The sequence below is a fragment of the Cyanistes caeruleus genome, chromosome 6, assembly GCF_971803275.1.
Source record: "Cyanistes caeruleus chromosome 6, bCyaCae1.hap1.1, whole genome shotgun sequence".
In the NCBI taxonomy this organism is placed as follows: domain Eukaryota; kingdom Metazoa; phylum Chordata; class Aves; order Passeriformes; family Paridae; genus Cyanistes; species Cyanistes caeruleus.
In genome coordinates, this window is record NC_141706.1 from 22,035,141 (window position 1) to 22,059,777 (window position 24,637).

The 24,637-nt window shown below is 43.5% G+C and overlaps 1 protein-coding gene across 1 annotated transcript in view; it reads right to left on the reverse strand.

Moving 5' to 3' along the window:
• LOC111930774 (uncharacterized) overlaps positions 1-24,436 on the reverse strand; it is a 119,261-nt gene extending 94,825 nt beyond the window's left edge. Inside the window, exons 1-3 of the mRNA XM_086894293.1 lie at positions 24,321-24,436; positions 23,001-23,079; positions 774-860 (exon numbers count right to left, since the gene is read on the reverse strand). Of these exons, the coding sequence (XP_086750419.1) occupies positions 774-860; positions 23,001-23,079; positions 24,321-24,380 (226 nt within the window). The 5' untranslated portion in view covers positions 24,381-24,436. The remainder of the gene's footprint in view (positions 1-773; positions 861-23,000; positions 23,080-24,320) is intronic.
• Positions 24,437-24,637: the final 201 nt, after the last annotated feature.

Genomic DNA, 24,637 nt, shown 5'->3' on the forward strand with positions numbered 1-24,637 from the left:
TAAGGCACTGAGACAAACCTGCCCCACACACTTTCGCCAAACAACTTACAGGGAAACTCTATTCCTGGCTGCAGCAAAGATCCTGCTGACCTACAAAGGAAAACAATTAATCCAGTGTGCCCAAATTCTTCCTCTGAAAAGGAAGGATTGCTCATCATGTCTCACTTGTCATCTCTCTGGACTGTAAATGATTCAAGGCAGGAACTGTATCTGTATGAGCACAGTACTGTCAAGTCCTAGCCACAGGTGAAGTGTACATCACAGCTCTTCTTCCTTCAGACTGAACTGCAATTTTGCCATGTCTAATTTTGTCTTTTTGCTCCTAACATTATAGTGCTTGGCCATACTTCCTCTCTCCTCCATTCTGTTTATTTGTAGAAAGGAAGAAATGTCACAGAATAACGGGTTTGTGCTGCTACATAAAGGCTAAGCCAGAGTCAAGATATTACTGGAACAAATAGTGAGACAGAGATGAAATGTTTATTTTCCTGCTGGGCGTAGTGATGATGAGATCGTGTCCTGTCGCAGCACATTTCAACTCTGCTACACCAGTAGCACACCGAGACCAAATCAACCAGTGGCAGTTCCGCTCCCGAGTCTTTGGGGCAGATCTGAAAGTCCTGGTATTGGATATTTCATGCAAGATCCAAAGCAGGTGGAAATAAATGTTTGAAATACAATGGAGCTGCCCTTAATGGGCCACCAGAGAGTCCCTGTACTACACAAACAGCAGACAATTGGCAAGGGCATTGTTACTGACTCTAGGAACTCACCAGTCCTGAGGGCCTCCAGTGATTTCCCATCCGATCTACACAAATCTCCCTTGTGGTTTCCACTGTGACTGGTCCCACTCCTGGGCACTGTGGAGAAACAAGAAAAGCTTCAGAAAAACATCTCTGTGTGACCACTACATTGTGATCTCTGTTCAATTTGAAAGCAAGTCCTCAGCCCCAGAGGCCTCATTTACTCCTGCTTCATCCCCTAGACCAGCCATATGGATCTATCTTGTTTATTTTTAGAGGCAGAATATATTTTTCATGTCTTGAGTGACCTTGGGTGAAACAGTCTTCCTCCAAGGTTTCCCCATCCAGACAGGACTATAAAACAACTGCCCCATTTTCCATGATCACTCTGCCCAACAGCAAGTAAAGCACAATCAAGAGATTATTCAAAAAGTCTCAGAAACTGCCACTGGAGTAGGTTTCACAGGCAGCAATGTCAAGACTATAAAACATGTTTGATGGAGCATTTTACGCTGCTTTAAATTTGGAATTCTTTGGAGAGTGTCTGAGGGTTTTTCAAGAAACAAACACAACCTTCGTCCTCCATGCACATAGACATACACACAAAAAGCTCCTTCATGGAATGAGAAGCTGGCATCCTGGGGCTCTGACCTCAGCTCACTCCTCAGCTTTATCAATCACCTTATATAATCAGTTCAGACTGAGCAGCATTTGGGAAATGAGTTGGGCTGGGGTTTACTTTCCTTTTTTCTTTCTTTTTTTTTCTTTTTTTTTTTTCTTTTTTTTTTTTTTTTATCTTTTTCCTCTCCCCTCCATCTAGGGCACCCAAGGAAGAGAGCCTGTAGCTCAGATGTGGCTTGGGAAAGATCTAATGAGAGTTCTTACCTCACTAAAATGAGGTGCTGCTGTGGTATCTTAATAGGAGGTTTGGAGATTTCCTTCCCTCAGGGCAGATTCTCAGAATATTTTGAGGTTGTCTCTTTGGAAAATGAAAGGTAGCTTTGCTGCTTCACAGATTCCTTGCATCCTTACTCTCGGTAATCAAGTGAGAGGTAAAACCACCAAGCAGGATAATACCCCAAAGGGACAGTCCAAGATGCAGCAGCATGAACTGGCAAGAGTCAGCACTTCAGGGTAGTGCCTCGGAAAGCACTGGATCCTGCAGCTGGGATGGGCCAGCCCCACCAGTTCCACTTCCACCTCTGCCTCCCTGGAGTTACCAAACCCAAGCACCACACTCCTTGCTGGAGAATCCAGCAGCCAGAAGTCCTTTCTCTATCTCCATGACTTTTCCTCAGGAAAACCAAAATAAATTGGCTGCAGACAAGAGATGCTTGAGAGTAATTTTCACAGCTCACCCTCACTTCATCCTTCCGCTGCACATCCATCCACAGCCACTTTGAAGCCTTCCTAAACCTCATCACTCAACTTCCTTGGCTTTCCACACTCATGGCTTGGTACAACATTTCCCACACACTCTCCCCTCACTCCAAAAACACACTTTACTTGAAGTTCAGTGCTCAAGCCTTGTCAATGGCAAGGAGACTAATCACATCACAGCATTCAATGCTTCATTAGCAGCTTTCCCAAACCAGGGATCCCTTCACTGGGAGCAAAATGCTCACGGTTTTGACCTGGTGACAGCTGCCTCAAATTATGTACTGCTGTATTAAAACTGACTGCAGGTTGATTTCTCTGCTTAACTCACCACACATTATGTTAACTTAACTCACTCAGAACCCAAGTTGACAATCAGTATTTAAAATGTGCCCTGTCAGTAAAGCCACCACTGTTACTGCCAGTGTGGGCAGCTGGAGTGGTGCTTGCTGAGAGCAATACAGGCCTCTAGCAATCCTGCCTAGATCTTGTAGTTTATTATACAGTTACAGATATGTGACTACTGCAGACAAAACAAAATCATAGCCAAAACTTCACTTAAAACCTCCAAAAATCCAAATCTTCATTATGCGTCAAAGAAGTTTGTCTAATTCCATTGATTTTAAACACATTCTTTGTTACTTCCTCTCAGCTGGAAGTAGATACACAGAGGGAAAAACCCTTCTGATATACTCACAGCCTGACCCAAGTTGTTCTTACAAGATTTCCAATTTCTGTTCTGCATCAAAACATCTATTATCCATCAGCCATTGGCAGGGAGAGAGCCCAAGACTTCGAGCAATAAAAACCACAGGGCTGGGTTTTTTTTGCTATTGGAGTTAAAGGGCTCTAAACTGGGGTAAATCCTTACAGCTTCTTCTAGGTGCTAGAAGTGAAAACGTTCACCACTAATGATACTTTCAACTAGAGGGGAGCCTGATGTATTTAATGAGTAGGTTCAGTCACTATATTACAGCAGTCATCCTTAGTAGCAAATGGACTTTGCACTCAGGTCACCAGGTGCAGACCAAGGTCATGTACTTGGTATCAAATTGGACCCTTAAACACAGTCCCTGTGAGGTTGCACTACTGTCGTCATTCTGTAAGTAAGAAAAGGCAAGTACACAACTGCAATTGCAGTTTTGGATATATTTCTCTGGACCAAGGTGAAATTTCCAGCCTTTCAATTGATTTTATTGTCACAAATCCCCAATAAAGTGGCCTTTTTGCTTGGTGTGTTTGTATTCTTTCCATCTTTGCATACTCTGTGGCTTCCCAGAAGTACCCCCTTCACTCCCAGCACAGCACCCATTTCTGGCAGCTGCTCTGTCTGCACCACCAGGCCACCAAGTCCCCTGCTGCCAGCAGAGATCTAGTGAGCAGTCACCCAGCTGAGAAACTGCTCAGAGCCAGGGGGACCTAAGCCCATTTCTCAGGTCTGCCATTTCCCTCTCTTCCAACTGGATCTCTGTTATTATCCAGCTGTATGGACTAGAAAGTCCATCATTTCTCCTGACTTTTACAGCTCCCATCGAGGTGACAAACTCTTCTATTCCCTACTTTCATACAGCAGTGGATGAAATGAAATTTTAATGTCAGCTGGAGCCCCTTGACGCTATTAATAAAAACAACGATAATAACAAGGGAGGTTTGCAAATTAGCAACCCTTGCTACAAACAGTGATACACCCAATTTAGCACAAATCATTGCAGGCTCTTGCCTGCTTAGTGGCTATTTTAATCACTGGTGACTAATGCCTGTGAGGGCTATTCCAGGGTTTGACGTGCCTTAAACACAAGAAAATAGGGAAATCTTGGAGAGAGAGAGAAAGGACAGGAGAGGAAGAGGGCAAGAGAAGGAACTGGCCAAAGCCAAAGGTTCATCACCAAAAAGTGTTCAGCTCATACCACCCATTTTGCTGCCGTTGCTACTGCGTTTGCTGGGGTCACTGACCAATTCCTCCTCTGAATAACAGCATCATTTCTCTTCTTTTGGTGCAAATCTAAGAAAAACAGTCATGCTCTGGAACACAAACAAAGGCTACCTGTCCCTTCCTTGGTTATGGAAATGGGGGTCAGCCTTTTTATTTTCAAAGGGGGCAGAGCTGGAATGCTCCCTGGCACACCACCAAAAAGGAAATATCTGCTTAAATATTTGAAGGGAAGAGAAAAAAAGAGAAGAGAGGAAACAATGCAAAGGGGGATGGGGAGAGGGAACTTTCATTTCACGCAGAGGAAAAGGGCTGCATGGCAAACGAAGCCACAGCTCACCTCTGCTGGGCTGTACTGAGCTTCACTTTCATGAAGTGAGCACCTTTTCCTTACACCATTCCACTTACTTTTCTCCGTTCTAGCTTTCTAAGGATTAAAGGACTTTTCCTAGTTGAGGAAAACTGAACAAAAACCCACCAAGCACCAGATCCCTCAGCTAGACATGTGTCTTTACCTAAGACACACACATCTTTTTTCCTATGGTAGGTCAAGGTTTACAAGCACTTGAGCCCAGCTGACAACATCCAGATCACATTAAGCAGCATTCTGGAGAAAACATAAAACAGAACAAAAAAACCAACTTTCTTTCTGAAAAATTTTTGGAAAAAAAAAAAAAAGCATTTTAAAAAAATAAAATTTCAGGGAACAAAAAAAGATACCCTTCAGAGCTAAAGGGTAACACAATGTTTGATAACACAGGTGATCAAAGTAGGATTTCATCAACAGCATCCAACCATCATTATTTATGTGAAGGCCATCAAAATGATAGAAATGTTTGGATTAGGGAGCTTAAAGATCATCTAGTTCCAAACCCTCTGCCACAAAAAAGGACACCTTCCACTAGCCAGGTTTCTGCAAGCCCTATTCAGCCTGGACGTCAACAGTTACAGGCATGGGGAATCCACAGCTTCTCTGGGCAACCCGTTCCTGTGCTTCACCACCCTCATTGTAAAGGATTTCTTCCTAATATCTGATTTAAATCTACCCACTTTCTGTTAAAAACCTTTACCTCTCATAATGCTCCCTATTAAAGAGTTCCTCCCCATCTTTCCTGTAGATTCGCCTTTTGGTATTGGAAGGTTGCTATGAAGTTTCCTCAGAGGCTTATATTTCCTTCTCCAGGCTAAATAATCCCAACTCTCTTGACCTAAAATCAAAGGAGAGGGTCTACAGCACTCTGGTCATCTTCATTGCCTCCTTTGGACTCACTCCAACAGGTCCATGTCCTTCTTACACCAAGGGTTAAACACAATATTTTGGGTGGTGACTCATGAGAGAAGAATAGAGAGGGGAATAAGCTCTCCTGACCTGCTGGCCACAATTCTTTTAATGTAGCCCAGGATGCTGTTGGATTTCTAGTCTGGAAGCGCACATGGGCAGCTCATGTCCAGTTCTTCATCCACCAGCACCCCCAAGTCTTTCTCCAAAGGGCTGCTCACAATACACTTATCACCTGCCCTGCGTGTCTGGGATTGCCCTGATCCACATGCAGAATCTTATGCTTGGCCTTGCTGAACTTCATGAGGTTCACATAAGCCCAAGTCTCTAATCTGTCAGGGTGTCTCTGGAGAGCATCCCTTCCCTCTAAAGTATCAGTAGATGATAGTTTGGTGTCATCAAGAATGGGAGTCCAAGTCTTCTGCTTTCTCTCGTGTACTCCATCTGACTGAGTAGCACCATAAAATCCTTTTACTTAGGCCATGCCTGAAGAGAAAGCCACCCCTGAGTACCCAACACCATTTCCTTCAGTACCTGCTGATTTCATGGCAGCCAAGGAACTCCATGAACTCTCCAGGGCTTGGGGGGTAGGAACAGGAAAGTAAAAAGCCTGGAAAACAAGTATTGCAAACAGTGGGACAAGAATTCAAAAAAAACCAGCATTCTGTTCCTATTCTTTGAGGACTAATGTGCAGTTTAACTTTTAAACAGAATATGTGGGGAGACTGGCTCAAATCCTCCGGTTTGGTCTCTCCTCTCTATTACACCACTGCAAACATGCATATACTTTGTGGCCTCATAAAATCTTTACATTCGCTCAGGTCACTGCAGGTTTAGTTTTACAGTGTTGGAGGCTCCAAACGGGATTGATCATAAACAGCTGCTTCTGTTTTTAACTAAGAGGGGAATCTTTTTGGTTTATTGCTCTTGTGGCCACTGAGTACTAGAACTGGAAACCTAGTCATCCAAGTTGCCTTGGACCTATTTCTCAAAATATGTTGGGTTGGGTTTTTTTTTTTAGTACATGTTTGTTTACCAGTGTGGCTCCAGATTGTTGGCTAAGATCTGTAGACCCCTGGTGTAGCTACAGGAAATATTTCTAAAGTGTTCCTTTTCTGAGAAGTCTGCAGCTTAAATAACCAATCTCTTTCCATGAGGCTTCTGCATGAGCTACTTGCACTAAAGTGGCTTTGCTCTTGTTTCCCTCCTCCCCACCTCTCTGTCCTCTTTAACCATAATTTGGTGATAGAGAAGGTATCACCTCTGTAGGTGTTGGTAGCAGGGAGAAAGTCATGTGGTGCATAGTGCAAGTCAAACTTTCGCCCCTGCAGTTCTTGAGCTGTTTCACTTGAATCTTCTATTTGTTACTTCCTGTATATTTTTTCTTCAAGCAGTAGATGTGACAGGCTGTCTGCCTATGCCTCTACTTCACAGATCAGACAGGAACCTCCTAATTGACAAGAGGAAGAACTGGAAATTCTGGGGGAGGCCACAGTTGGCAAAGTTCACACATTCACTGATAAGCTCTCCAGGAAAATGTACCCTACAGCTTGTTCTGGCCTGAAATTTGCCAGGTACTCCTGAGTACAGAGTCTTCTGCATCCCTTCATCCTTGACCAGATTTTCAGGAGAGCTCAGTGCACTGAGATGCAACGTTTGTGGTTTCATAAAAGGATCCTTTGGAAGCCTGGCATGTATTTTGTTGCAAAGATGGGTTCTCTTGGAAATCGGGTCTTAACAATCATAAAAAACTCTGAAAAACTTCTGCTTCTTTTGATACCAAGTGTAGCTTTTGCAGGTCCTTTTGCAAGCTCCAGTGCAGCTCTTTCACTGAGACCTGTGCTCTGCAAGGTGATGACAAAAAGTCAAAATATCCTTTTTTTTTTTTTTTGTTATCCAGAGATGTAGGGGTTCCATGTACAGAACTGTATCAAAACCAGGAGGTTCCAGTCCTAACTCAGCTGAACTTTCAAAGCTGCTTGGAAACCTAATTCACAATTTAATTCACATTAAACTTTATGGGAACTGGACATCCAAATTCCCTAGGTGGCTTTGCAAAACACAGCTGTAACTAATTGCTGTGCAGAAAGGTTTGGGGGGGAAGATTTTGATCTAGAAAAGGAGAGAGATATTTCAATGCCAAAAAAGCTTTTGCAATAGATTCTCACATGGAATCCGCACAGCCAGTTCTGGGCTATCTCGTCAATGAAGTAAACGGAGCCATTTTGTAATACCTAATCCTCTCTCTGTAACTCTTCATGCACCTGCAGAGGTTATAAACTAAATGGGAGAAAGAATTTATCTTGCTGAGTTTCTAGTAATCCCTGTCGCTGCAAACTCTGGGGCTGAAAGGTTGAATAAATCAAAACGACTGATGAACAATTCACGCCCAACTCATTCCCATTGAAGAAATTGTCACATTCCATCAGTGAGGCTGGTAAAATCTGTGACCATCTCAACCTTTATCAAGCCTTAATTTCTTCTTCCTGTTTTGGCAATAATTTAACGTTAAAGGTCACAGAGTGAAATGCTCAGTCAGGAAGCTGAGGAGTTCTGATTTAATAACAACATTATTTAGCCCCACGAAGCCCCACGTGGTATTTTCACCTCCTTTGTTCCTTTTCAAGACCATGATCCATCTTCCACTGAAGACAATGGGAGCATTTCCACTGAATTTAATGAGACTTGGATCAGGCCTAAATGTCAGTATTACTCTATTAATATTTATGCCGTTGGAAGTATGTCAGAAAATATACAGGATGTGCAGAGTGGCTGAGTGAGCGATGAGAATCATAAATTTTCCTGACAGTCACTTCTTCACAAATCCTTAACATTTCTAATCTAACCATGGCAGTAATAAACTAGCAGGATTCTAACCTTCTCCTCTTACTGTACAAACCTTTCTCCCACTGTAATCGGTCTGAGTTGGCTCCAGAGTTGAAAAATCATCTGCGTTGCAACTCCCTATCTAGCTCATGTCTAGTCTCTCTTTCTTTCTTACACACATATATGAGAAATCGAACCTGTTATTTTAAAAGTTGCACATTAAGTGGTCAAAATTAAAAGGTTCTCAAAACCAACAAGCTGCATGATTTACTGTGTTTAAAGATCCTTAGCTTAGCAATCTTCACAGCCTTCAAAGCGGAGGAGCTGAGGACCCAAACCTGTTACTGCAAGGCTCCCACAAACATGACAAGTGGCAACTGCTCTGAGAAGGTTTCTCCAGGCTGTTTTCCTTGGTGTCTTCCTTTCCTTCTTGCCAGCGTGAGGAAAGGGCCAAGTAGTGTGGCAACAAGCGGAGCCTGCTGGCTTGCCACGGGAATGCCTGTCACTGCAGGGTGTGTGGCAACCGCAGTGGTCAGACCCTCTTCACACAGCTACTCCAACCTCCCTGTTGTTGGAGAAGTGATGGGCAAAACAGCCCCAGAGGCCTGAAATTTCTGTTTCCCTTGAATAAGTCTCCAGACGGTCGGATTCCTCCCTGCCTCACCGCCCCTTCCCAGCGAGCAGAGCTTGCCTGAGTGGGTGGAGGAATGCGGGCAAGCTCGCAGCATAATAGTCAACTGACCACCAGAGCTGTAGAGTAAGGTCACTGGGGAAAAACAGCCATTGAAGAATGTGGCTGAGCTATGCCCCAGCTATGCAGGAGGAGGCTTTGTCTCCTTTGGCATGCTGAGCCCAACCAGGGCCACAGACAGGATGGCACTGAGAAACAGGCAGGAGCTGCTCCAAAGGGATGACCTGGAAGGGGCGGCTGGCAGATACGCTTGCAGGACATCCCCTCCTAACTCTGCTTAGTTATCTGGTCTAGAACTGAAGTGTAGCATGAGAAAACATGGAAAATGCACAAAAATTCAGTAGGTAAAACATAGAAAGGTTAAAAAAAGGTAGTTCTGTGGTACTGCTGAAGATACACTGCTTCCAGTAGCCAGATTAATTCACTGCAGATTAAGAAATATGCTCCAAGCTATGAGGCTAAATCACAGCATGGTTGAGGTGGAAAGGGACCTTTTGAGGGCCTCAATCCACACTACTCAAGTAGAATCACCTAGAGCAGGTTACCCAGAACAATACAGCGAACTCCAAGAGACAGCTGTTCAAAGTGAGCAGCTTCTTTTGTATCTGAGTGGTGAACTGTTCCTAGGGACAGCGTCCTCTGCTCCCGTGAAGCCAGCAGTCCCACTTCTCAGCTTGAGCCTATCAATCCAAAACCTCAAATCTGAAGGATCCGTTCCTTGAGGGACATTTTTGTCAGTGCAAACATGACAGTTCTGACCATTTCTCATGTTGCTAAACAGCAGTGTATGCAAAATCAAAATCCAAGCATTAAGGCTGGAATTTTCATCAAATCATAAAACATTTCAGACACCAAAAGTCCTGACATGCTGGGCAGCTCGGACCAGTACGGTCCCTTTGAACTTGCCACAAAACCAGCTTTTGCAACGTTACTTTTAATTTCTGAAAATGTAACAGAGCAATCAGTTCCACAATGCCTTCAGCCGGGTGTTTTATCACTCTGGTGATGGGTGAAAGGGCAGGAAGCAGAGGGACAGGATGGAATTTTGAGCATGACCCAAGTCCTGCCAGGACACAGGGGAGGGACGCTTTCCGAAAAAAGAGAAGCTTTGCTATGGGGGAAGTGGACTGCCTTGCCTCCGTATCCTGTGGATCCAAACTTCCCCCTGAGCGTGACATCTCTTATGAAAATATGCATGCAGACTTCTCCAAACTGCTTCCCGCTCCACTCTGGCAGAAGGGCCAGTTCTCAACAGTCTGAGATTTTAACAAAAAATAGGTTTATCCCTGCCACTCACACCATGTTAGGGCAGTGGAAACAAGGGAAGGATCATGCCTAATATTACATTTTGGCTGGAGGTTTCCTGTGGAAATCTTTGACACAAAGAAAACAAAGTGTTTGATGAGATGAGATGTGTCACAGAAAGTATCAGCTATCCTGATTGCTTGAAACCGAAGATTCAAATAATGGCAAAAAACCCCACAATGGTTCATATCATCTGGTTCTTTCCTCTACAGAGCCAGCATATCCTTTAGGAGAAGGATCTCAGACTAGTCTTCCTCATTGTATACCTCTTAAAATATACTTTGTGCTTCACAAAAGCAGTTTTTGGTCTTTTTCCTCTCTTTTTTTTTCCTTCACATGGAAAGTTGCTGTTTTATGGATCTCACTTTGGAGCACCTTACAAGGGCTTGACTCAGAAAGCATAAAAAGCCCTTCAGCAGTCTTGGCTAAAACTAATTCAAATTTTGACTTGCGCTTACATGACTGGGGTTAGTATTTCAGGTACCAGAAAAGTTTATCATTTATGAACCCACAAAGTCCTTGGCAGGCCTGAAATTGTAGCAAAACTTCAAATTCGAGGCATTTTGGCCCAGTTTTCAAACTTGCATTGAGACAAACTCAATATTTACAATCACTCTGGGCCATCAGTAGCTCTTTCAGGAACTTTTTTTTTTTTTTTTTTTTTTTTTTTGTTAGGAAACATAACATGCTAGGAATTTAAACAAAGGTGATGTATCAGCAAATGTCTCTCACACAGCATGATCTCATCTCCCAGCCATGCAACATTTGGGAACAGGAGTGAAGTTTGTTGCCCTTTAGCAACAGACCAACAAAGCAGACAATAGTTAAAATACCCATACCATTTAAAACACAAATATATCCTCTCAAATCTGCCACCTCCCATCTTTTCCCACCCCACAGGAGATAAAAGTGGACTAATTTGTCATCTAATAAAAGTTATGTGAAGCAGAAGGAGGTACTTGGGCAATCATTTTTGATTTAGACATGGAGGCAAATACTCAGCACATAATTTTTCAAATATTAACTTGATGAGAGTATCACCAGGATCATCATAAGCTCAATTACAAATTGGACAAGAAATTTGGGAGTTCTTAGAACCACATCATCCCAAGGACTCTTGATCAGGAAGAGAAAGCAAGTTCAAAGCCCTCAAGCCTGGATTCACACCAGGAGTTTGAGCTGGTGATCCAGTTTCACTCATCAGCCCGCATTGATGTTTTAAACCTTTCAGACCAGGGATTGTCTCTTACTGTGTATGAGATGCAAAGCACCCAAGAACAAGATAATCCTGATCTCTGAGCATCTAAGATCTATTGTAATACCAGTCAAAAAATAAAAAAAAGTTTTCCTGCTTTTTCTGAGACTCTGCTTCCATTTGAAACTTGACCTGGGATAAGTAGAGGTTCGGGGAAATAACACAAATAAGGAAAAAAACCAGATGATCTAATGAAACATGGTATCCTTGGTATGTTTACTGAACCCAGGAAGGTTTTCCCATGAGTTTTTTCCTCACGTCTTCTCTCTATAATTTTTTGTGTCTGAGTAAATTCTGAGATTAATGCCCATTAGTGGGAAATGTCTCCTCACAAGCTCTAAATTTCATTATATCTGTAGAAATTGGATTATCTTTGAAATCTCTATTCCCTTCACAAATTAGGATGGAACCAGCTAAAGAGTCCTTCAGAAGGAGTTAGAGGAGGAAGCAGGATCATGAGGTCATACACAATACACATTTTCATCAAATATATTTCCTTAGAAAACTGGCTAGTAAAAACTTGCAAATACTGAAAAATACTTTCTCAGGTCTTGGATGCTGGAATTAGATCTGCCCTGCTTGCCTACAACCACCACCCAAAGTGACAGGGTTATGAACATGCCCACTAATGCACATTGCTGTGAGTTGTGCCTGGTTATCTCCTTCAGAAAGGTTGGCCTGACTAAGCCAGACTAAAAGTTCATCTAACTGGGTGACTTGTCTCTAGCAGTGGCCACAAAAGGAGGAATTAAGTTCAGCAGACATATTTGGTACTTTTCTCCAGTGTTCATTTCCAACAATTTTTACTCAGCAGCTTCTTAAGAATGACATTGCTAAACATACAGCAATCTCTACAGATTTCTCTTCAGGGGGCTTATGTTAACTTGTAATTCAGAGAAGTTTGCTGTGATATGAAGCTTTGCTGTGTTTCCTGAAGCACAGGGCCAGTTTGAAACAGCTTTTCAGCTTGCTCTCTTCTGAAGCCTTGGCAAAGAAGCAGCAGCTACCATGCAACATCCCAAAATATTCCTCCTCTCCTGAAATATACCACGGGAGAAAAATCTCAGGGGCAGCACAGATAAGAGCCACTTTAACAACCCTTCAGCTGGACTGGGCTAGAATGCATTAAACCTACACAGTCTTTCAGAAACTTGACAAGTTATTAAGATGTGAATAGGTGCTGCCCTTTTGCATTTAAATTCTCTCCCTGGATTAGACAAACTAAAGCAGCTAAAGGATTCTCAACCCAGAGTAGCCTGCACCTACAAAGCGTTTTCCTGGCACAACCAAGCTGGTCGAAACTGCGACTCCCTGCTGTACTTCAACTCACGTAACCAAGTGCGTAAACCTCTGGAGTGGAGACCTGGCTGTGATTCAGCCACAAAGCAGACACGAGCTCTGAGCACCTACATTTGCTTTTTTGCTTGTTTTCCACTAGCTTCTCCCCAGACAGGGCTCTGACCCAATTCTCACTGAAGCCCACAAAGGCAGCCGAGCGGCTCTAGGAGCTGGATGGCACCCAGCGCCTGCCTGAGTGAAATGCTATCCACTGTCTCACAGCTCCAGGCCTCCTGCCCCTGCAGCTCAAAGCCACCCTGATTTCTGCATTCCCCCCCAGCTTAGCGGGATGACCAGCGCCAGCCCTGGCACAAACCAAGCTGCTCAAATCCAATGTCACCATTCACGCAGGGCATGATTGCCACCATCCCCTGGCACCCTGACCTCTCCCTCCCAGCCAGCCGCAAGAGCATGCCACATCTTGTGCCCACATTTTCCTTCTTAAGGAAGCCCTCAGGGGCTTCTTTGGCACAGCTCACACTGGTAGTGAACAGCTCCCTTTGGCTTCCATGTTTACATCCTTGTGGTTGTTAATTTGAGAGAAGCCTTTTATTTTAGACACACACACACACCCCAACTCCCTCTGCAGGGGGGGGGGAAAATGTGACCTTTAAGATTGTTTATACCAATCAACAAGAAGCCCTCATGCTGCCGGATTCCAAGAAACACGAAACCGTCTTGGAGCTTGGAAGAGGGAGGGGAGAACGGGCAGGAGAGGGAGCAATCAAGGTCAGGAGTTCACAGACAGGATAAAGCAGAAGGCAGGACGAGCAGGAGAAGTGGCAGGGCATGCCCTCTCCATTCAGAGAGGCAAGGCAAGCGCTGGCAGCCCTGTCCACCATATGCAGCACACCAGCATCCTGGGACAGGGAGCCGACATCCCAAGGCAACGGGAGGAACGGGCTGGTTGGGGTGGCCTTGCAGAATGAGGGTGGCCATTTCTTCCTCAGAAATCCCTCACTGGGTCTTCTGCCAGCCTTGCAGCATTTCACTGAGGACCAAGAGTGACCCAGGACAAGGAGAAATTATTGCAGTCCAGTTTTGTACTCTGGTGCCCGCTGTGATTAATAAAGTGTTTTTGACAAGACAAGGAGAAAGATGAAAATATTTTCCCACTGCTAAATACAAAAGTAAATAAATAAGTAAACAGACAAGTATTCAAATCCAGGAATTTCCTTTCATTGCCAGCATCAGCCTTCAAGGGAGAAGCACCACAAATTTTTTCCTACCATTGTACTGAGCCAAAAGAGCAAAGGTTGTGGTTTCAGGGATCCAAACTTCAAGTGTCCTAACAGGCAGAAGAAGCTCTGGAGTGGCATGAAACCCACGGGTGCCTTGTGCACAAAATGCCTGAACTGACAGAAAGGCGGACTTGCTTCAACTTCAAAGGCGGTAACATCACCATCTTAGTAGGTTCAAGACTGAGTCATTGAGGGGAGAAGGAAAAAGGGCGAAGCATCAATAAAAACCATGGGAGCACAAATGCAGTGGGATAGACTGAGATGCTGTGATACGGCACACCACTTTTGGGCAGCTGGCCCAGTTCAAGGCAGGGGTTTTCGGGACGGAGGTACATTTCTTCCTTTGAGTCCTCTCCCTAAACAACACATCACAGTGGTTGTCAAATTCAGCCCCAAGGTTTCTGGCGTGAAGTCAGGATTTTGACAATTTCAGTGACTTTTTTGTGGTCAGAGCTCTCTACGATTCTATATAATTACAATTACAGGGCTGCATCTTGTTCTCATTTACACGTATCTTCTCCATTGGGTTACACAATATAACCAGAGGTGGTATTTGGCCTATACATTTTATTTTGTATGTTGTCTGCCCAGATTCATTATTTATGACCCATTAGATACATTTGTTTCTCAATTAATAAGCCTCAGAAAATATTTTTAATGAAAGACTGTGGTTTTTTAACAATCATGTCGCTACTCCTCTAGTAGCACTCGAGGATTAAATAAGACTGCGAGTAGTTGTTAACTAGCAATTGGTTACTGAAACACATGAGGTTTTTGTCTTCCCATTACTGAGGCTAAAGAAACGATGCTTCTACAACCACATTGATATTGCCCATCCGAGTTCTCATTTCACGGCACATGCTGAATTTGAAACCACCACATGGATTTCTCACCCATACCTTCAGCAGCACTGAGCATGCTGTGAAGGAGAAAAGCAGACGGATGTCACAGCTGGCCATCAAAAGTAATTATCTTTTTAAAGACAATCAGTTAGTTTTTCTTGTGTTTTTCTTTTTTTTCCCCTTCCCTTTCTGTTTTCTTAAGCAGTGCTACCACAGCTTTACAGTTGGTTAGCACGGGGCTTTGACAGCATCTGGGATTTGTGTGCTAGGACAATTACCCTGTGCAAGCCCTGCACAGCTGCACTGCTGGTGGAGTGACAAATGTACTCACTTTCCTTGCCTGAGCAAACTACCAGAAGTCTGTTTATGAATACGAGCCTGAAGGTAACATCTGAGGGCTAAGGCTAGTCAAGTCATCTCTGATACTCATGTCCATTCCCCTGCCAAGATGTGATCTGCAATCTGAAAGACGCTTCTGCTACATTCTGACATTGTCTCATCAAGGAAAGAGATTTGCAGGAGGGAGAGAGCTGGCCTATGAAGCCAGCAGTTACTTGTTCTTCCCTGGGTCCTGTTTTCAATATAAGTGCTTGGTTTAGGTTATTGTTCCTCACTTTTTTCTTCTTCATTCATTCTGGCATTCTGTCCTACCATGCAATCAGAGCTATTCAACTCAAAGATACAAAGGATTAATGAAAATGCTTAAAGGGCAAGCTGCGTTGCTCATCAACACGGACTGTGTGTCTTGTTTTATGTGACTTAGGGAATAGTAGTTCCTCTGAGAAATTATTCTCCATTCAGATCCTCAGGAAATGTGTCCTGATGGGATACAAATGAAATGCAGATGACTCCTTTCTGGCTACAGATCCAAGGAGGCCCATGCCACATGGATATCTTTGGACAGATACCTTCTGGTTTCTTCCAACTCAAGAGTTATTTCTACCTGCCCAGGTTTGTAAGCACCACCTGTGCTTTCTCTGACTGCTGCACTACCAAGACAGACAGCAAGGGAAACCTGGAATCTCTTCCTGGGTTTTAGGGTCTAATTTCCAAAAACCTTTGAAAGTCACGGGAGTCCAGTTCTAGGAGTCAGCTCATCCTCACAAATGAAAATGCAGATTCAGCCTGCCTAAATATTAGCAAACTCCATGTAAGCAGAGTTTTCCATTTGCTGGCAACAGCTCTTCGGAAGTGCCTGTGAAGTAAGAAATACCAGGCACAGAGATTCAGCTGGAAACCAGCAGCAATCTCGTGAATTGTCACTTCTGCTTCCCTTGCTATTTTGACTTCTCTCATAGCATTGGAAAATCAAAAGGAAACAACGTCAAGGAAAGAACACTCAAATAAACACAGACGTTGACACAGCAAAAATCAGGTTCCTTCTTGTTCCCAAGACACTGAGATACCAAACCCAGAAGCATACTCTTGCTATTCTGACAGAAACATTTAAAGGAAAATTTTTCTCCATTTCATGATACTCGTCAATCTTATCATGAGACAGCATGTACCCCTATCAGAAGAAAGATTAGGACAAAAAGGTCAAACACTATCTTCCCCTTCACTTGTTATCCCCATCCTGGTGCCCCCTTTCATTCAACTGTCAGGAGGAGACACCAGAAAAACTTTGTTATTGAATGAATATTTTGTTGCAAGAACAAGAATGTCCTGCTCACACTCCCTCCTCTATCATGAAAATTACAATCCTGAAGACACCTCCTGAAAGAATCCTATCTAAACAGAATATAAATACAAAGCAAAACAAACAAACAAAAGAGTCAGCACACTAATAAAATTTTCTCCAAAACAGAGCTTAAAATCCCCCAAAAGCAGGACCAGATTAGGGACTCCAGTGAAGAGTTCATCCCACTGTTGAGGCTGAAAGCTTTTCACAGAGTGTAAAGATGGATAGTCAAGTCAAACTAATATAAAGGCAGATAGATCAGCAGTCTGGTCATGGCCAAAATCTGGTTCAAACCCTGGAAACCCAAACCCACAGAGGACTAAAGCAAAAAATCTAATGATAAATCAAAGCTATCTGATACGTCCAAAGCTCTAGCTCGACAATCTTTACAGACAGTGAAGGGGCTCAGAGCTGTACTTTCTTTGTGGCCATACTCTTAAATGGCTAGTTTAGGTAAAAAAAGTTTATTATTCCAAGCTATGATAAATATCCTAGCTGCAACCACAGCTGTAAAGACACAGTCAGGATTATTTTGGGCATCCATCACCCACCTGACTTGAGACTTGTGTCTCATCACCTAAGTAGGGGGTGCAAATCTCATTATAACCACCAGAGTGAGTCATGTGTTACAACTTTTGTGCATGTCCATTAGATTCAAGAATAACCTCCCAGCTCTTCCTGAGGGAATGGCAGAGATGGATGGACACCTTTCTTTGATCTGGGGAGTTCTTCCTCTACCTCCAGCTTGTCTCCAACTGCCTCCAAGGTCACACTGTCAGGACAGGGACGGCAAACCCCTCCCACACTTGCATATGAATCTCATCTCCTGTCCTCAAAAACCACAGGCTACACATGTTTGCTGTTACTTCCAGATGTGTCCACAACTTGAAAGCAGTGATTTCAGAAGGGGAAAAAACCTTTAGAGGTAGCAGAGCTAAGTCTCCCTTCTCCTCCCTTTCCTTCAGCATCAGTCCAGGTCATCAACTCGGGCAACACCAAACAGTTCCAGGGGACTCAACAGCTCCCCAGGGAAGTATCTGCACGTGGATGGATTAGAGACACAATGCAACTCGTCCTCATTATACTTAAAGCCTCAGCCTCAGCTTACTGTCTCAGAATTTACTCCTAGAGATCCTTGGCTAAAGCCCTGCTAATGGATATCTAACAAGAAGTCATTTTGGTGTCCTTCCCCCTGCTGGAATGAAACAGACGCCTGCAGAACAATAGAAGCGACGGCACTGAGGAGGACTTGAGTGCCTCGATAGATGCAGCAGCACGTACAACACTCATATCTTACTGCCAGTGTCCTCACCCATGCAACCCTGGCAGAGGGCTTTGTCCTGCAGGCATCTCCAGCCCTGGGTTCTTCCTCAGTAGCCAGACTGGGGATGCCTTTTTGGTGGCCAGTCATGGGGATTGTGGTGGGTAAGCACACAATGTCAGTTCTGTGTGTGCACTTCTGTTTAATTTTCCCTTGGGGAGGACAGAAAGAGGAGGGAGAAAGGAGACAGCCTGACTCACACCAACACCTGGAGCATTGACTCCAGAGCCAATACCACAGTGCTGCTGACACGAGAAGGGTTTGTCCTGACTTTTGGGAGTCCTTTTCAGAGTGGCTCTCTTCCCCATCAGCTGGTGACAGCCCACCCCCTCCACACCCTGTGCTGTGGGAAGTTAATTTAGAAGCCAACTTTGCCATCTGTGGACTACCCCATGCTGGGAAAACCCTCAGCTGGGGAGATCTGTTGTCTTTGCAGAGTGGCACAAAGAAATTAGAGCGTGGGAGAGAACAGGAACTTAAGAATCCTCCTAAGTCCTTAGCATATTTCTCCATGCATCCCCCAGACTCCACCTCTTCCACACAAAGTACCTAAATGTGTCCTATAGCGATGTCTGCTGTTGACATCAGAGAAGGCTCAGAGCAGCACTCCTGCTGCTGCCCTCAGCTGAGTCACGACTCATGAACAAAGGGGATTTTGACCATTGTTATTTTATTATTTTCATTATTTCATTCATCATCTTAATTTCCTTCTCTCACTCCTGGCCAAAAGAGGAAGAAAGACATACACAAAAGAAAAGGAAAAAAAAAAAAAAAAACCCAAAAAGGAAAAATACGCCAACATCGTCCACATCTGGAAACTGATTTCCCAACCTCAGAACAAAGAGCTCTGAAATTGTGGCTCCAAATCTCCTGTTTGTGTTCTCCCATTATGTAAAAAGTCCTATAATAAAATCTAATGGAGAAAAAGCCCAAAAGCCAGCAATAATTATTTGGAATTTATTAGTGAACAAGATACATTTGGAAGTCCTTGTAGAAGTGTACATTGAACTTCCAAAAATATTAAGCTCAAAAAAAAAAAACCTGTAGGAGCATTTTGGTTCCAGAAAAGTTCTCCCTATAGATCAGGCTTGGCTTAAATCACTTCTTTAATCCCAGCTGAACTACTGTGCCATTTCTTTTACTTTCCATGTTCAGAAAAATCACTCTTTCCAAAGTTTAGTGCTATACACAGATGAGAAAAAACTGTGGAGACGCTAAAAGAATACTAAAGGGAGAAAAAAGAAAACAATTCCAGAAATTAGTTTTTCAGCAAGGAAAATGGGGACAAATAATTCTTAAGAGAGTTTAGGATATTAGTCATTTTTGACAGCAGAAAATTTCTTAGAATGGGTTAAAAATCCACTCTGACACTTTTAACAGAAAAGAATTTTGCAAGTCAAACAAATGTCTGTGTGGGAAAAAATATTCAAACACATTCAGTTTTTAATTTGAAAACTGTAACACCAACCATAGCATTTCAATGGAAAGAAAATGCATGCATTGTTGAGAAATGGCACAGTGCAGCCCCCTGGGACAGAAAGAAAAGGATTATTAATAAAGAATTGTTGAGGAGAGGATGATTATTTGACGGCTTCAAAAGAAGATGCTTCTCTAACCTGGTTTATCATACGGAGAGACACCCAAGAGCCACGTGTAGTTTGGCTTCCATTCCCGCCTCGGTTCTCCTGAATGGCAGCCCAACCCACTGGCACCACATCGAAAGGCAGGGCTGATGTACACCATGGATTTGTCCTTTAGCTCCAAGCCAAAGTGACCTAGGAAGAGGCACCAAAACTGGATGCACATGAAGGAGTCTACATTGTTCAGCAGCCTGCTCCTCTCCTGTCTTTGATGTTACTGTGCTTATGTTCAGTGCTGAATCATTGGACTTCACCTTTCATCTGGACCCTTGGGATGCATTATAGGCATGGAAAGAGAAAGGCACCACTTAATAACACTTTCCAAGTACAAGGGAGAGGAAATTCCTGGAAAATCAGGTTAAGACTGTCCAAAAAACTTCTTCGAAGAAACATGGCAAACTGTATATAGCTATTTATGATGGAGATGGAAGTTAGACTACCCTTGAAGGCAAGCGGCTGCTGTCCAGACAGAGGTTTTAATCATCATTCCAGTTAGGCACTGAAAACTAAACACATCTCAAGTAGCTGGGGAATAAGGGCTATTCCAGATAAATAGCCTCATTATTCTGCAGGCACTGCCCTAGCTCGTATATGCTTACCTACATTTGTATTTTAAAAGAACCAAGGATCCTAAACTCTGATTCTGAATTGCGGAATTTGAATTCTGAAACCAATCTTCTTTCTCCATGCATGGAATTACTCAAATAACCACTGAATTGTTCAAAACATTTTTTTTAAGTGAACAGTGTTTTTTCTTCTAAAGAAAATAAATTTATGAGCATTTTCTCCTACCCTTCCTCAAATTTTTCTAATTTTTAAGTAAAAATCCCCCATAAACCCAAGAAAGTTTTTTAGCTTTATTTTTCTTCATTCTTCCTCTGTTGCCTCCTTTTCCATGGCAAAACAGAATAAAAGCTGATGAGAAGGTATGGGGGAAAAATAAAGAATACTTTAACCAAATATTTTAATTTGTGTTTTTTAAAACTGGAAGTTACCAGAGCTGTTTTCTACTGCTTTTCTGAGATGGTTTTTAATTTTTGCTCTGCTTGCATTTTATTGTCAAATGAGAAAACTGAACCCTTTTTTTTTTTTTGAGCTGTGCTCAAAAGCAGGAAACACTATTAGATGAGCTTAACCCAAACACACACACAAACAAACACAATCCATGCATAAAATTCTTGCTATCTGCAGATATAGTCACCTCTGAAACCCAGCCCAGGTGTGGTCCAAGCGCTCAGCTCACTGAATACCACATGTTTTCTGTTTTTCTGTGAAAAATTTGAATGCTGAATCTCAGAGGACCTATCAGTCTCTATAACACATGGCCACAACCTTCTGTTACCAGCCCTACCTCTGTCCGAGTCACCCTGCTCAGAGCAATGCACCTTCAGCAGAGGTTATGCTCAGCCTCAGGTCTCCACAGCCCTCAGTCTCCTCTCTAAAGACATCATTTCCCCCATTTATCAGCAGCTGAAACGTATACTCAGCCCCCTAGTTTCCACCCCTAAGACCCAAGTTAACCAGGTGAAGAAAAGGCCTTGCAACTCCCCATCACTTCCCTGCACTACTGGAGTTCCACTCAGGATGCCAGCTCACCTCAGAACATGGCAGCCCTTCATGCTTTACCCCAGCTGTTTCAAGAGCCAATCCATTTCTCACGCTCCAGGTCTTGAGATCAGGCAAAATGTGTAATGTTTTATTAATAAAAAGTGTTTTCTAGCCTTCATGCATGCTAAGGAAAACTTGGAGATAACATCTGAAGGCAGTTTTAGGCTCCCAAAGCAGGCAGCAGCTGTAAAGAAGCAGGTACATATTTCAGTCTCGCAATTGTTTTCATTCAGCATCACTGTTTCTCAAGACTTACTCAATGCTGACCATTACTGACCATGAGCTCTGAGAAGTTTTGATGATTTACTACACCAAAAGTGGGGAGTTAAGCCTGTGATGCTGAGCCTTTCAGTGCTGTGAGCAGGTCAGGTCTGTTGTGTGTCTCAGCAGAGCCCTGTCCTCTGGACATGGCACGCACAAGTCCTGTCCCACCCATTCTTGTCCAAGCCAGCCCTCTCTCCCTCAAGGACTCATGTGGGGCACAGCAATCCTCCACGGGTGCAAAAGCAAGGCTCAGTCCTGCTCCTCAAAGGAATCCATGAGAATTTTTGCCTTTGGCATATTCATGGAGACAGGGTCTTGCCCAAAACACATACCAAGGGAATAAATCCTCCAGAAATATGAATTCTCTTTGCCTCATACCAAAACATTCATAGTAAGCCCAGGCGGCACTCCACAGCAAAACATTGGCAAGAGGAAATGCTAATAAAACACTAAGACATTAAAAAACACCAAGAAAAACTTCCAAGAAGAAACAAACATTAGAAGAATATGTTGCCCATTCAGTCAAAAAAATGCTAACAAACTAATGCTGTCTCATGATGAAATTGAAATATTTACAGGAAGAGAGCACAGAATTTTGGCTGACAAACACAAAAACTATCTTCTAGCACAACTTTTTTTTTTTCTTTGCAGAACAAAGGGGAAAGGAAACAGAGCAGGGAAAGTGGGAGAGTGAGGGCAGGATGAAAGAAAGGGGACAAAAAGCAGGAGAGGAATACGGATTAGGAAACTGATGTAAAAAGAAAACAACAAAAAACAAAGAAGCAAAGGGGAAGAGAGGGCAACAGGGAGCAGAGTTCACACTAGGAAGACTTGCTGCTCCATAGTTACCTGCCAGTAGCCAGATTCATTGACATCTCCCTTAGGCAAGGAACAGACTCATTCACCTCCCCCACAAAAGAAGCGGAATACTAATGGAGCCTGCCAGCAACAGACACAAAACATTAGGCTTCCCAGTGGGACAACTGGGGCCAAGTGAGTGGAAAGAACATGTCAGTTATTAATTAATTTGTTCTATATTCATGTTGTTAGAGATAATTACACAAGTTGGTCCCACAGCCCGAGCCTTCCTCAGTCACTGATCCCCATGATTCATGATGGACAGTTGCACAACACGGCTGTCAATGACTTCATCATGTTGCATGGAAAATCCTCTCTAGATGCGTGTGTGTGCGGTGACTCACTTTGACACCTTGGGTTGACATTTGCAACCTGGGCCAAGTCCGTCAATAAGACAAAGGCACTTCTTGTGAGGACTCCAAGCCACTAGGTTGGGTATCAAACAGTGGAGCACACAGGAGAAGGCAAGAAAAGGTGGCCCTCAAATGTTCAGTTCATGTGTGCAACAGCCGAGGGCACTGGCACAAGAAAACACTCGAGGCAACAGCTCTTCTCCGGCAACAGCCAAAAACAGGACTACAGAGAGCAAGGCCTCTGCACAGCACTTAAAGCCCACAAGTAGGAACATCCCAGGAACCTCTCAAGAACCAAGAAAGACCTTTCTATTTAGAGAGAAGGAGATATTTCATAACTGAGAGTCAGCAGGAACAGCTAAGTGCTGCACAACAGCCTGTATGAGAAGAGGAAACATTATGTCAAATAGCACTCAGATGTCAATTGGGAAGAATAAGCAAGATATACCATAAATCCAGGCACATGGGGTACAGGAACCTCCACCCAGGACTGGACACCAGAGCAGCCCTCTCAATCCATCTCCACCCTAGAGACAACACAAGAAACGGGAGCTGTAAACAGAAAATTAAATAGATGGTTTTTTCCTCTCCACTGGAGAAACTGGAACTGAGAAGATTTCTCCCAACTCCTTTGGCAGTCCTTTGTAAAATCTTTCAGAAAAATCAAAATCAGTAGAAGGATCTTGGAAGAAGTGGGTAGCAGAAGCCCAGTATTGCATCCTGCATGAAGAAAGCATTATGAACATAGAGATGCTCAGAAGGAACACTAAGAGAAATATTTCAGGGAAATGTTTTCCCTGACCAAAGGTTTTAAACAGTGGATGAAAACAAATCACCCTAGTAGTTCTGGTAACTTGTTTTTTTCTGGAAGAAAATAAACATAAGTGAGTAAAAATCAAGCCGCTTTGTTTTGTTTGAGAAAAGCTGAATTTTCCATTTGAAATGAGATTTTATCTTGCTATACACTTTTCTTTTTGTTTGTGTTAAAGTCTAGAACCTTGAATACTTCATTCTCCATGGAAAAAAAAATAAAGAAGTCCTCAAAATTTTCAGTTCAGCAAGGAACCAAGAAAAAATTTGCTTGATTTCTCCCATCTTCCCCGCCATTATAGTCATTAACCCAACTCTCAGTCATTTCAAAAGCAGATGCACCTGCATCCAGGCATCCTGGAACTGAGGCCCCCACAAAAGCCTCTCAACCTCTAGACAAAAGAAATCTGGGAAATGTGTAAGAGGTTGCAGGTAGCAAAAAGAAACCCTGGGTTAATGCTGGGAAATGAGGCACAAGCAAGGCCTGTTGTAGCTGCTAGGATTTGCTGCTGCTGTCCTGGCTGTATCATCACAGATTCTCTCCCAGCAGCGCAGGGCAGACAACCTGATGGATGACACGTGTCCTAAGAGAGGGTGGCCAAGCACCCTGCTGCTCCTTCATAGGCCTGCTGTTGGCAGCAGCTGGACTTGCAGCTGTCCTCACCTCATTGTGCCACCATAGCCATGGGGAAACGCCTTTTTCCATCTGATTTCAAATACCCCAACCTGGCCTTGACCTCATGGGGAGAGAAATCACTGATTTCTGCTTTGATAAGCTGCTGATTACTGCACCTATTTGTTCATGTTTTGCCAAGCTAATAGCGAGCCATGGGCAAAATGTGGTCAAGTCAAGGAGAATCACATGGCACTTGAAGGCTTTCACACCTTGGTAAGGGCACACAAGAAGGCATGACAGAGCCAGATCTCCCCATTGCTCCCCAGGGAATACTCTACTCACCGCAGCCGTACCCATCTCTTTCTGCATCCCTCTGGCCCTGCTGCAGTAAGTGACACGCATTCACGTGCCAGGCAAGCCATGCTGCTGCTCCCCTCGCCAGTTACCCTAGATCAATACTAAAAAAGAAAAAAAAGTAAACTAGCTCTGCCTTGGGTATCATGCAGTGCATTCCAGTTCCTCCCTAGTCAGTGTTTGTGTGGTGGTTTAAATAGATAAAGAGTTAGATAAATGCTAACTATTATTATAATGTTCCCCTCCTTCCAGTCAACTCCCCCCACAGACTCACAGAAACATTCCCCACCTCCCATTTTAGCACG